General features: G+C 41.8%; 1 protein-coding gene and 1 long non-coding RNA gene across 2 annotated transcripts in view; both read left to right on the top strand.

The window, feature by feature from the left end:
• Nucleotides 1-258: 258 nt before the first annotated feature.
• On the top strand, nt 259-1,527 carry LOC119361661. The gene is made up of 4 exons (XR_005172926.1): nt 259-601; nt 1,115-1,183; nt 1,288-1,362; nt 1,504-1,527. It is a non-coding gene; the product is annotated as an uncharacterized LOC119361661 (long non-coding RNA).
• A 3,170-nt stretch (nt 1,528-4,697) lies between these two features.
• Nucleotides 4,698-12,750, top strand: part of LOC119361659 (cytochrome P450 71D11-like) — a 14,801-nt gene continuing 6,748 nt past the window's right edge. The window contains exon 1 of the mRNA XM_037626793.1: nt 4,698-5,603. Within this exon, the coding sequence (XP_037482690.1) occupies nt 4,716-5,603 (888 nt within the window). The 5' untranslated portion in view covers nt 4,698-4,715. The remainder of the gene's footprint in view (nt 5,604-12,750) is intronic.

Below are 12,750 nucleotides of genomic sequence, written 5' to 3'. Positions count from 1 at the left end.
TAGAAACGTGTAACGGAGGTCCAGACGGGGTCGTCACTACCAGCTACCACGGGGGGCCAGTCTGGACCAATCGATCCCCAAATCGAAGAGCAAACCCTAAGACATATGCGACAGATCCCCAAATCCGGAGCAAGGTACAGCAGTGCGAGAGGAGATGGCAGATGCAAATAAAGGTGGTGATTCGGCGCCCCTACCAATCAGGACTTGCCCGCAATAACAATGTAAGCATCTAGTTTCTGGATCGCTCTCGTCGGATCCGTTGAATATCTCATTTCTTAGCTTTTTTCGCCGGTCAAATTCAGCCGTCCCGCGGGGGATGCGATGTCTACCGGTGACAGCAAGGCTACGCCGACCATCTCGCTTCGCTTGGCCCTGCCGCACCACAATTGACGCAAATCCAGCCACCGGAGGAGCAAGGCGGACAAGGACTGGGAGTTCAAGATATGCAGCTGCCGCACGCACCACATGGGCAGCAGAATGGCTTGCCGGAGGGCACGCAGTTCATTCTTCAGTCAGTGCAGTTGCAGGATACATTCTCGCCGCGCTCCCTCCTGCTGGGCGCCAGGGGACCGCTGGTGTTGACGCTGCATCCATCAATTTGGTAGTCTCTGTGGCGAACCTCGTCATTGGCGTTGCAATCCTTGTGTTGGTGGTGGCTGATGTGGTCATGCGTGTGCTTGCTTAGGTGTTAGCTGCGATGAAGGGAATCCTAGTTTAGCTGTCAAGTATATCAAATCATGTAGATGCAGCTGGAGTGGGTGTTTGCTGATGGCGTACCTTTTGTAGTGACCAGGTTTAAGTGTGTGTTGTACCCTTGGTTTGTGCAACTAATATTCATAATGAAAGTGTGTTTGTTGGCTTAGTATGCATGAAATTAAAGGTTAAGTTTGATGGTCATCTTTTAAAAAAATAACAAAAGCAAAATCGTCAGGTGGTTGGAGGCAAGACGTATTTGTCAAATTAATCCAATTAAGCGACAGTCATGCATCCTTTTTTGTAAGTGGTAGTACAAATTGGTTTTAGTCATGTAGGTATTCAGTCATGCATCCCTTTTTTTGTGCTCTGATTTTGTGTTTCTTGTCATGTTTTCGTGTTTTTTTTGTGTGTGATGTAGCGGGGCAAGGTGCAAAACAGAGGACTGTGTCCATGGTGGCCGGTCGTCTTGTTATGTCTGATGACGAAGGTATTGTTGCTATGTAAATCCCTTATAGTAAAATGTGTGGATGTCATAGTGAGCTGAAAGTGTACAGTTTTTCTAGTTTACGATGCCAATCTTGTGTGATGCAGGTGGTAGCTGTATGAAGGATTGTAGAAACCAGAATGCAGGGAAGAGGCCTTGTGTTGTTCAATCTGGCATGAGAGGTGTGTTTATGTGTCCTTTTTGTTGGCCTCCCTTTTTTTCAGACACGAGACCGAATGTTGTAAAAAAGTTCATTCTAGCATGAGAGCACAGAACCGAATCAAGGACAGCCTAACGGTTTAACAAAATCTTTTTTCATGCAGATTCATATTTGAAGACATTAAATCTTGATGATGCGGCCCTGTGTATAACAATCCTGTGAAGGAGCACCGAGCCATTAAGGACAAAAACATTATGTTGGACAGAATTACAGTTTATGCCCAAGCAGTGCTCGACACCGTCCGTTCTTTCTAAGACAATGGCGATCCAGAGCCAAATGTTGTTTATTTTGGGCAGACGGAGGCTAAGTTGCCTAAAAGGAGGTATGTCATGTCAGCAAGTTTCACTGGCAATGGTTAAGTGGTTGCCTCCCGCAGCCCCCACCAATCCCATTGGTGAATAAGTTCCACACATGGATATTTGGAGGCAATGATTTTGACATGGACAGGTATTGAAACTAGTGGCTAATCATAGAGGGTCACATTTTTTTGTGTGGGAAACATGTTTCATGCTGCTTTGAAAAAACATATTTATTAAGAGGGAGTGTCTCAATCATTTTACATGTTGATGTTACAGCAAAGCAGCTGGCACTGGGTGCATGATACATTTTTCTATTTTGGCGACACCAATATCTGAATTGTGGCTGTTTTTTTGTCTTATAAAGTGTATGGTTTGTTCACGCACACCCGAGGTTTCTGAGGGTGAACGCTGTATGTGTTCACCAGCAGATGCTCAGGGTGCATCGACTTGATCACGAGGTAGCTGCACTTGCTTTGAGGAGGTTTCATCAGATTGATGTGGGCGCACAATCTGTCAATAAGTACATGTGGCGGGAAGTGCTCTAACCTGATTTCTCGGTTAGTAGATGTTCTTTTGCCCCTATCTTGCATTTGTTTTCAATAGACACATGCTCTTGCAGGGGAGAAAGTTTTGTACATAAAAGCGGTACAACTCCAACTTGCACACGCCAATCATGACATCACGGCATGAAGCGCACGCACGCACGCACCTGATGCAATTGTTTTATCATTGCAGTTTTTTGTTCCTGTCATTCTTGAGCATGGATGGGTTGCATACATGTGGGATATGCTCAAGGAGATTCATATACTGGACCCATTATGTGTTCAAGTTGCAGGAGCAGAAATGGAAGCGCAGGTTCCCTAAGATAACATGTGACATCTTCTCAAGGTAGATGAAGAAATTCTAACTGTAAAACTCTGTGCTCCCTAAGCCCTTTCCAATTTTCGGAATGCAACTTCTGAAGAATCATGTGTTTGTTGGGTTGCCTTTCATTTTTTCAGGGATGAGTCAGGATATACGAACTACATACGCAGTGTCGAACACATATACCTCTTGGTCCAGCCGGGCACCTGAGGATCGTCTTTGCCAGTTGACTGCTCTGAGTTCGGCGCTGACAGGGCCGTCCCCTTGCAAGTACTGTTTAAATCCGCTTCTACTGTCAGTGTTGAGTCATCCGCATCGTTCATACTAGACTCGGAGGGGGTACAGATCAGAGTTTCAGTGGGTTCCCTGCGTACCATGGAGTTGCCGCCGGCTAGATCCAGTATGGGAAACCCATGGAAAACGACGTTACTCTGTGACATGTTACGTACCGTTTCGAGGCGGACATGTACCAACAGAGCAGACAGAAGCTGGGCGTGAAGTTACCGCCGTTTTCACGGCGGTGTCTCCATATGATCCTGTTCAATGATCGCATCACACCTTCCTCTGTACGTCCTTATTGATTACATGCATGCACGACTGCACGTGTCACTGCCTTATTGGCACACCTACCAGGACCAGGCGAGCCCGGGCACTCTATCGCCGCTCTCGCAGTTGGCTATACTATTAACCATGCTCTTAGAGGCTGAGACATGATGGTAATTTAATGGGCAGACGCAACGAATTAGGAGGGCAATTAAGAAAGCCAGAGATAATTTGGCTAGGTCGTTTGGATTAAAGCGTAAATCAGATGATTCACCATTTAGCTTTTCCGATATATAAAACCTACCCTGCAAATGCAAGGGTCCCCGTACCTTGCTAGTTACTCCCTCTGTCTCTCAAAAAATATGGCTATGAATTTCGTTGCCCTCTGTCTCTGTAAAATATGGCTATATATAAATCTTGTCTGAAGTTAAATGGTGCAAAGTTTGATCAAATCTGTCAGAAAAACTATTAAGAAATATGATATGAAACTAACATTACTAGATACACAGTAAAAATACACTTCCTCCATTCCACAATGTAGTGCGTATAGATTTTTTGAAAAATCAAACTTTACAAACTTTGATTAAGTTTGTAGAGAAAATCATATAATTCTAGAATACCAAGAACAGATTATTAGACACATCACAAGACATACTTTCATATTGTATATATTTGATATTGTAGTTATAAACAGTTCTATCTAGAAACTTGGTCAAAGTTTGTAAAGTTTGACTTTTCAGTAAATATATATGCAGTACATTATAAAACAGGGGATATGTTTCTATTACATCTATTTAGTATTGCACTGTAGTTGCTAATGGTCTTTCATAGGAACATGACATTACTATGCACAGTTTGACTTCTGACATAATTTATAGGCTTTCTCTTCAAAGGTGGACTTGAGAGACAGACAAAAATGTATAGGCCTTCTTTTCAAAGGCAGTTGAAATACTTAATAGCTAACAAGTACTCTCTTCGTCCCAAAATAAGTATCTTTAACTTTACTACAACCTTATAGGTTGTACTAAAGTTCTGTTCTAAAATAAGTGTCTAGTGTCTCGACTTTAGTATTCCCTTCATTTTAAAATATAGTGCCTTCGCGCTTTTCGAGGTCTAATTTTGACCATAAATTTAACCAACGAGACGACCGCGGCGGGAGAAAAAATTATATAATTGAAAACTTCTTTTGAATACGAATTCACTGGTATAACTTTTGTTCCTGCCGCAGTCGGTCTCGTTGGTTAAATTTATGGTCAAAGTTGAAGCACGGAATTAGAGGAAGCACTATATTTTGAAACGGAAGGAGTATAACTTTGTAAGTTGTACTAAAGTTGAGACACTTATTTGGGACGGAGGGAGTAGTATATTGTAAGCAATTGATCAACATCAAATAAGTCAGCCTACTTCATTCGAGTAATTAGTAGATTGTCTGTGATTAAATTTTAGAAATTCATTACCCGTATTTATCAAAATAGTAGATTGCTTTCACACTGTGCGGGAGCTAGCTCCAGCGTTCCAACCAAACTGTATCTCACTGACTACATACATATCATGTCTGTCAACCTTGCAAACCAGCAGATGAGGCCACACACCCAAAGCTATCCACTCCATGGAAGGGTTGCTAAGCTTGTGTTTCATAGCCCTATGCACGCTACTGGTCGGTTGGTTTCTCAAGCTCTCGGGTGGCAAGAGCAAGCCGGCCGGGAAGCCGCAGCTCCCTCCGGGGCCATGGACTCTCCCGATTATCGGCAGCCTCCACCACGTCGCCAGCGCCCTCCCACACCGCAGGATGATGGAGCTGTCTTGTCGGTACGGACCGCTGATGCACCTCATGCTAGGTGAGGTACCCACCGTGATAGTCTCCAGCGCCGAGGCAGCGACGCTGGTGCTCAAGACCAACGACCCCGCGTTTGCGGGCCGGCCGAACAGCGTGATTTTGGACATCTTCAGCTGCGGTGGCAAGGGCTTCGCCTTCGCCCCATATGGCAGCCACTGGCGCCAGATACGCAAGGTGTGCATCGTGGAGCTTCTGAGCTCCAAACAGGTAAAGCGGATGGAGGGCATCAGGGCCGAGGAGGTGGCCAACCTCCTCCGCTCCATGACCGCCTTGAATGGCACCACCTTCAACATCAGCGAGAAGATGGCGACGCTCAGCAACAACCTCGTGTCGCGGGCGGTTTTCGGCGGCAAATTCCCGCAGCAGGAGTTGTATCTCCGCGAGCTGGACGAGGCGTTGCCGCTGATGGGCGGCTTCTGCCTCGTCGACCTCTTCCCATCATCGCGGCTGGCCCGGTGGCTCAGCAGCGGCGAGCGCCTCATGAAGAAGTGCCATGGCCGCATGCAGCGCATAATTTCAGACATCATTGAGGGACGCAAGGCTGCGCGAGCTGCCGGCGTTGGCGACGACGAGGATGTGCTGAACGTGCTGCTCAGGCTGCAGCGGGAGGACACGTTGGAATTCCCTCTAACCACAGAGACGATAGGCGCCATCTTGTTTGTAAGTTTTCCTCCTTTTTCTGTTATGAATTGCACTAACAAGATGATATCTGCGTGCGGTTAGCATATGCTTTATTCGGTCTCGGATCTCAAGGCAGTTGGTCGTCGAAACAAATGAAGTTACATATCCACTGATAGGGTAGTTGAGACGGGGTGCTAGCAGTGAAAACTGCACATCCCTGGATTAGGGGAAAAGTTACACATCGACTATTTGGTACTTCCTCCGTCCCAAAATAAGTGTCTCAATCTTAGTATAAATTTGTACTAAAGTTAGTATAAAGTTGAGACACTTATTTTGGGACGGAGGGAGTAGTTGGTTGGGCCATGAGACGAAGTTGCACATCTAAGTGATAGAGTAATTGAGGCAGGGTGCCAAGAGTGAAAACTACATATCCACAAGTAATGATGGGGGAGTTGCACATCGACTACTAGGTAGTTGGTCGAGCCAGAAGATAAGTTGCATATCTTAGTGGTACGGTAGTTGAGGCAGTGTGCTAGGAGTGAAAAGTACACATCCGCGAATAGGGAAGTGGGAGTTACACATAAACTGCTAGGTAGTTGGTCGGGCTAGGAGACAAACTTGCACATATAAGTGGTACATCAGTTCAGGCAGGTGCCAGCAATGAAAAATAATAAGGGGGAGTTGTACACAGACTACTATGTAGTTCACCGGGCCAAGAGATGAAGTTGGACAACTCATTGGTAGGGTAGTTAAGGCAGGGTGTCAGAAGTGAAAACTACATATTCATGAGTATGGAAGGGGAGTTGGACATCGGCTGCTAGGCAGCTGGCCAGATAGCAGACTAAGTGGCACATCATAAAAAATTGGTTACCATGTTACTAAGTTACAGCCTCAAAGTTACTTTTTGAACATTTAGGTTGACCGTCTCTTATTTTGTACGTGGGACGCCGGATAGCGGCGCATACCCTCCCGAGCGCATATGCGATCTATATGGGAATATTTTCTTATACTCTTCATTTTCTGTTTTCCTCCTCCCATCTTAAATGGGGAAACATTCTTTGAAATCTGGGAGATTTTTCCAAAAAAATTAGTTCATCAACATCTTGCAGTTCAAAAATATTTTTAAAATTCAAGATTTTTTTTGAAATCCGGCAGTATTATTAATATCTTGGATATTTTTCAATTTCTTGAAATATTTTATCAATTCAGGGAACGTTTTAAAATTTGTGTCAAAACAATAGATGAAGTTAATATTTTCTTAATTCTCCAAAAATATTGTGAATGGAAATTTGTAACTTTTTAAAAATTCTGGAATATTTTTAAGTTCCTATACATTTTTTATAACAGAACATTTTTTTTCATTCAAAAACAATTTTTCAGCTGGTTTCAAAAAAATTCAGACTTTGAGCCGGTGGCCTAGCCTCCTATGACCGAATTAATATAGCAGACCAAAGGGGCCAGCCCACTACCTGGTGCTCGGGTGTGTGATTGCTGGGCATCTATGGGGTGAATATATATCCCTTACCACAGTGCTAGTCTCGTACAATACAAAATGCTTCGGAGAGATGCTTGGTAAAATAAACCGAGTCTTTCTAAAGCACTAGCGTTTATCTCTATAGGAGGAGTGCTTACTTATGCATCTACCCACTATAAAGCACCAGTGCTTATTAGGAAAATTGGGTTTATGTTTCTAAGCACCTTCCCTAAGAACCATACATCGTACAAGACCTAAGGGAGCCTCGCTCGTGATTCCGCTCACGTGCAAGGGAGCGTTCACGCACGTGGCGGGAGCAGCTCCTTTTTTGGTTTTTTTCACTGTGTTTAATTATTTTATATCAGGTCTTATTTTAATTAAAAATTTCAGGATTTTTTATACTTTTTTCTACCATCAATAAAATGCTTCAACGTGTATTTGAAACATATTTTAGCGTATATTGGAGAAAATGCTCAAACACATGTATTGAATTTGTTAAATCTGCATAAATAAGATATATATGAAAAAATTATAATGTCCACGAAATAACTACACATAAAAATAGTTATCTGCCAAAAACATGTATTTAAAAAATGCTTAATGCGTACAGAATAATTTCAGATGTAAATGAAAAATTTATAATGTCCAAAAAAAGTTACTAGATCCATCCATATGAGCGACCAGTAATTTCGGACGAATGGAATACCCTTTTAGATGTCGACTTTATTCAATACACATTCTATATCTTTTTGATAGAAAAATGTTAAACATGTATAAAAATAATGTTTTATATGATGTATACATAAAAATACAATGTATATGAAAAATGGAAATAAAAAAAATTGTCATGTATTTTATAAAATGTTGAACATGTATAAAAAATCCTAATGTATACGACAAATGAACAACGTGTATCAAAAAGTAGATACTGTAACATGTATTTAAACAAATATTAATTCTGCATTTAAAAAAATGTTAAACGTGTGTAAAAAAATATTCCAGATGTATAAGGAAATTTAACATTTTTCGGAAAATGTAGACACCAAAAACATATATTATAAAAAATAATGTTATTCATGTATTTGAAAAATGAAAGAAATGTATTAAAATAATGTTTCAGACGTGTACAAAAAATCCCAAGTGTGTATCAATAGTAGGAAGAAATATATATATATGATAAAAATGTTAACCCTGTATTTCAGAAGTGTACATAAAATATGCAATGTATACCAAAAAGTAGACATTTAGCCACATATTTGACAAAAAATATTAATAATGTATTTAAGTATATTCAATGTGTCCAAAAACGTATTATTGATGTACATAAAAAATGTTTCATGTATTTGAAAACTGCTAAAGATGTATAAAAAATGTTCTTGATGTATGCGAAAAATATACATTGCGTGTCAAAAATACTTGATTTCCCTAAAAATTTGTTTACCATCTATTTGAAAAAATATTGATCATGCATTCAAAAAGTGTGGCAAATATGTACTCCCTCTGTCCCAAATTAAGGTTGTACTATAGTTGAGACAGTTATTTTGGGACAGAGGGAGTTTTAAGATGAAATGTGGATCATGTATTTATAACATGATCAACGTGTGGCAAAAAAAGGTAGACATGTATTGCAGAAAGAAGTAACTGATGAAAACCCGACAAAGAAATGAAAACAATCAATGAAAACCGAGAAACAACAAATGAAACCAGAAAAATTGAAGAACAACAAGGAAAAAGAATGAATCAGTAAATACCGAGGAAGAAAAGAAAAATAAAATAAAACTAAATAAGAAATAAAAAACAACAGAGAAACAAAGAAAACAAATAAAGAAAGACAAAACCAGTTAAAACCGAGAAAAGAAAAAGGAAATCGAAAGAAATCATAGAAAAGAAAGAAAAAACCAGTGAGAACCGAGAAAAGAAATAAAAAAACAATTGAAAAAGTAAATAAAAACGATGAAAAACAAAAAGGAAAAGTGGAAGAAAACTAGAAGAAAAACGGGTACTGCAATATCCCTCGAGTGAGCCAGCGTGGTGAAGATATGGGCCGGGCCATTGCAATACAGACTGAAAAACCTTCAGGCGAATGAACCATAGAATTCACTATAAGCGAGATATAGTTGTTTCGCATCTCGCATGCATTACACGCGGGGCAAAATCTCTCATGGGTTTGTCCCATGTGGAGGCCTCCAGGTTGTTGCCTACTTGCATCGTCCCGGCTTTTCGGCTTGACTAAGTTCTTGTTGTAGGTATGCCCCACTAACAAGACACTTTTAGAAACATGTTCGCGTTCCCAATATCTTTCAAAAAAAACTTCTGAAAATTGTTTAAAAATTCTAAAAATATCATGTTTTAAAACATGTTCGAGAATTTTCCATTTTCAAAATTTGTTCACAAAGTCAATATAATTTCTAATTTCCAAATAATCTTGGCGTATTTTGAAAAAAGTTGCATTTTAAAAAGTTAGAATATTTCGATCAAGTTTTGAGTTTTAAAAAAAAATCCCAATTGCAAAAAATAGTTTGGAATTTCGAAAAATGTTTGTATTTTTAAAAAAAATCTTAAATTTCAAAAAAAATGTGTTATCACAAATTATTTGCCTTATTAAAAAAAAATTATATTTCAAAAAACTGTGAATTGAAAAAGACCGTCTAAAATACTAGTCACCACACTGCTCGTCTAGCTACAGCGGGGGCTACTACAATGTTTTATAAGCAGTTGTTGTAGTTTCTAGTTGGGTCGGCACAGGAAGCGATGCTATGCGCTTTTGCGAAACATTTTGACTCAAATAGCATCATAGCGTCCAATAGGAGGTCCTCGGCACGAGAAGGAAACAGGACTACCGAGTTAGCCACATGGGCTCGTCATGGCCTCTGAGTTGGGCTTGTGTCACCTCAATATAGCTCAGTGCCCTGTTGTATCCTCGACACAATAATTACAACAGGTAATCCAAAGCCCAGCACATCACATTGTATGCTCTACACATATTAAACAGAGAGCTCCTAGTCCCCCGCATAAGCCGACGGAAGGCTAGCAAACGTGTGCCCCCCATGCACTTTCGGTCGGCCCGGTGTGGCGGCACGGATGGTTTATTAGTAGTTTCTGTACTCTGAGAAATGTTCACAGGACTTGAAATGGTATTGACAAATTAAAAAAGGATTAACAAATTTTCAAAATTTTGCAAATGTTCTGAATTTTTAAAAAATCAGGAGTTTGACATTGTTTCAATTTTTTTAATAAAATCTGATTTAAAAAAGAATCAAGAATTTAAAAGTATTCATTAATTTGAAAATTTCCTCAGACTTCACAAAATATCTGGAGTTCAAAAATATTCATGAATTTAAATAAACATTGCTCAATTGAAAACATGTTCATGGGTTTCAAAAAGTTCCAAATTTCATAAATATTCATGAATTTAATATTTCTAAAAAATGTTCACTGGTTTGAAAAACGTTCTAGAATTTCAAAAGAATTGAAAACTGTACTGTATTTGTAAATTCTTATAAATTAAAAATAATAATTTCACAAAATGAATGTTCTCACATTTCAAAGAATCTTCCAGATTTTTTAAAAATTAAATGAAACTAAGAATAGGAAAATAAAAAGAGAAAACGAAAAAAGAAAAAGAAAACCGAAAAATAAATGAAAACACAAAAAAAACAAAAGAAACAAAAACTGGTGGCAGGAAAACCAGGAATGGGCCGACACATATAGGAGAGCGGCACTCGCTAGGGGTGTGTGTTTGCCTATAAAATGCTAACGCACCCCAAAAAATGTTGATGCATGTTAGGATAGGGTTGCTCACGCTATAGTAACTGCTCGCTTAGAGCATCTACAACTGGAGTTGATAAATCCGGCTCTTCAAACGCCCGCGGACGCATTCGGACAGGCCCTCATATTTCGTTCCGGGTATCCACATATCTCAAATTCGGACTCTCAAATCCATGCAAATACATGCGCGTCCATCATGCAACACAATGCCTCACATAAATAGCTATTGTTCGTATCAAGCATACACAACATTTAAAAAAATGATCTGAAGTGTGAAACTCAAGCATTGCCTCCTTGGTTGCAATTGTGGATCCACATGTTCTCCACAAGATCATTGAGTACCTGTGTGTGCACCTGCTGATCTCACAGGTTCTGATGCATTTGCAGAAAGTTCATAAACTGAGTCGTATCTTGATCTTCCGGGATTTCAACTTGTTCTCCGGGTGCTTCGAAATCATGGGTCTGGGCTATACCATTACCCTCATCCTCGACGGTTATATTGTGCACGTGCTCTCCCCCATCCTGACCATCTCACCAACAACGTCTGCAGCAGTACCAAGTGCAAGCATCCTCAGAGCAGCCGTGCACTTCTGCTTGGGCGAGAAAGAGAGTTGGCCGTAGCAATCCCTTCTCAGCTTGAAGTAGTCGTCGTATGCCTTCGCTCCCATCACAATGTACAAAAACAATGGTTTCAGCATGCGGCGACGAAACCATGGATCATCCGGGAAAGCAGGTGTGGGAGCAAAGTAGTCTTTCTGCAGTAGCTTTGCTCGGATACTCTGTCCCGGTTGATCACTCTTCTCCCTTTGATTGAGCCCTTGAAATTGAGAATATGCTCCACTTGCCGGTACATTTCCTCTTGCATGCTCATGAGCATGATGATGTCCACTTCTTCGTCCGAAACCGACGAATCAAAGAACTCATCTTGAATCATTTGGTCAAGCTCCGTCGTTCCATACTCCTTGGCCGATGAAGCATCAGAATCCATCATTTACCTAACAAAATCACAATAATTCCGGTCGATCAATGTGTTGAACACATCAAGCGCAAGGCGGAGCCGGAGAGTTGCCGGACGTACCACGATGGCGTCCGGGCCGACAACGACGTTCCCCGCGGTGAGGGCGGGAGCACTCTTCTGGAGCTGGCGGCGGAGAGCCTGGGAATGGCTACGGAGCGGGCGCGGTGGAGCTGCGAGCCGGACGATGCGGAGGAGAAAGAAGAGAGGAGAGAGCAAATGGATCCGGCAGCTCGGGGGATGGATTTGGTGCAATTTAGTGTGGGTCGGGCTGTCGGGTCCGACGAGGCGGGCGTGCCCGGGCGCGCCCGGGCGCCCCATATCCGCCCCATATTTGGGATGGATATGGGGGGGTGCAAGTCAGCCCGGGATTTTGAGGGCCGTTTGAGAGGCCTGTTTGGGTTAAAAAATCGTGACCGGGAAGTGACCGGGCGGCCCGCCCGGGCGTAACAGCTGGGTTGGAGATGTCCGGTTGTAGATGCTCTTAGGGTATCTCTAACCAAACTCCTAAAAGACTTTAATTCCTCAAAAGTTTCTCCTTCGAGGAGTTAAACCCACTCTAACGAAACCCTCGAAATGTCTGACTCAAAATTTTGAGAAGTGTGGGGCGCCACTCAAATTTGAGCAGCCCCAATTCAAGTCTCCATGAAAGATTCCTTTCTCATGGGTCTATCTCTCACTCGGCTGCATCTACGCTGGCGCCACCGCCGTCGTGTTCCTTTCCTCTTGTGACCACCACCCACGCCCGCCGACACCCCATAGCCCCTCCGACCTCCGACTGCAACTTTTGGTCGAATTTTGGCGAGATTCCGACAAGTTTTCTTTCATTTCTCGTCGTCCCCGAACTCTACCATGTTACCCTCCCCGTTGTCCTCAGCCACGGCTGCGCTCCTCCCCTCCATCCTAGATCATGGGCAGAGCAACCCAAC

This window comes from Triticum dicoccoides, chromosome 2B, assembly GCF_002162155.2.
Source record: "Triticum dicoccoides isolate Atlit2015 ecotype Zavitan chromosome 2B, WEW_v2.0, whole genome shotgun sequence".
Taxonomy (NCBI): Eukaryota; Viridiplantae; Streptophyta; class Magnoliopsida; order Poales; family Poaceae; genus Triticum; species Triticum dicoccoides.
This window is presented reverse-complemented; position numbering and strand designations above follow the sequence as displayed.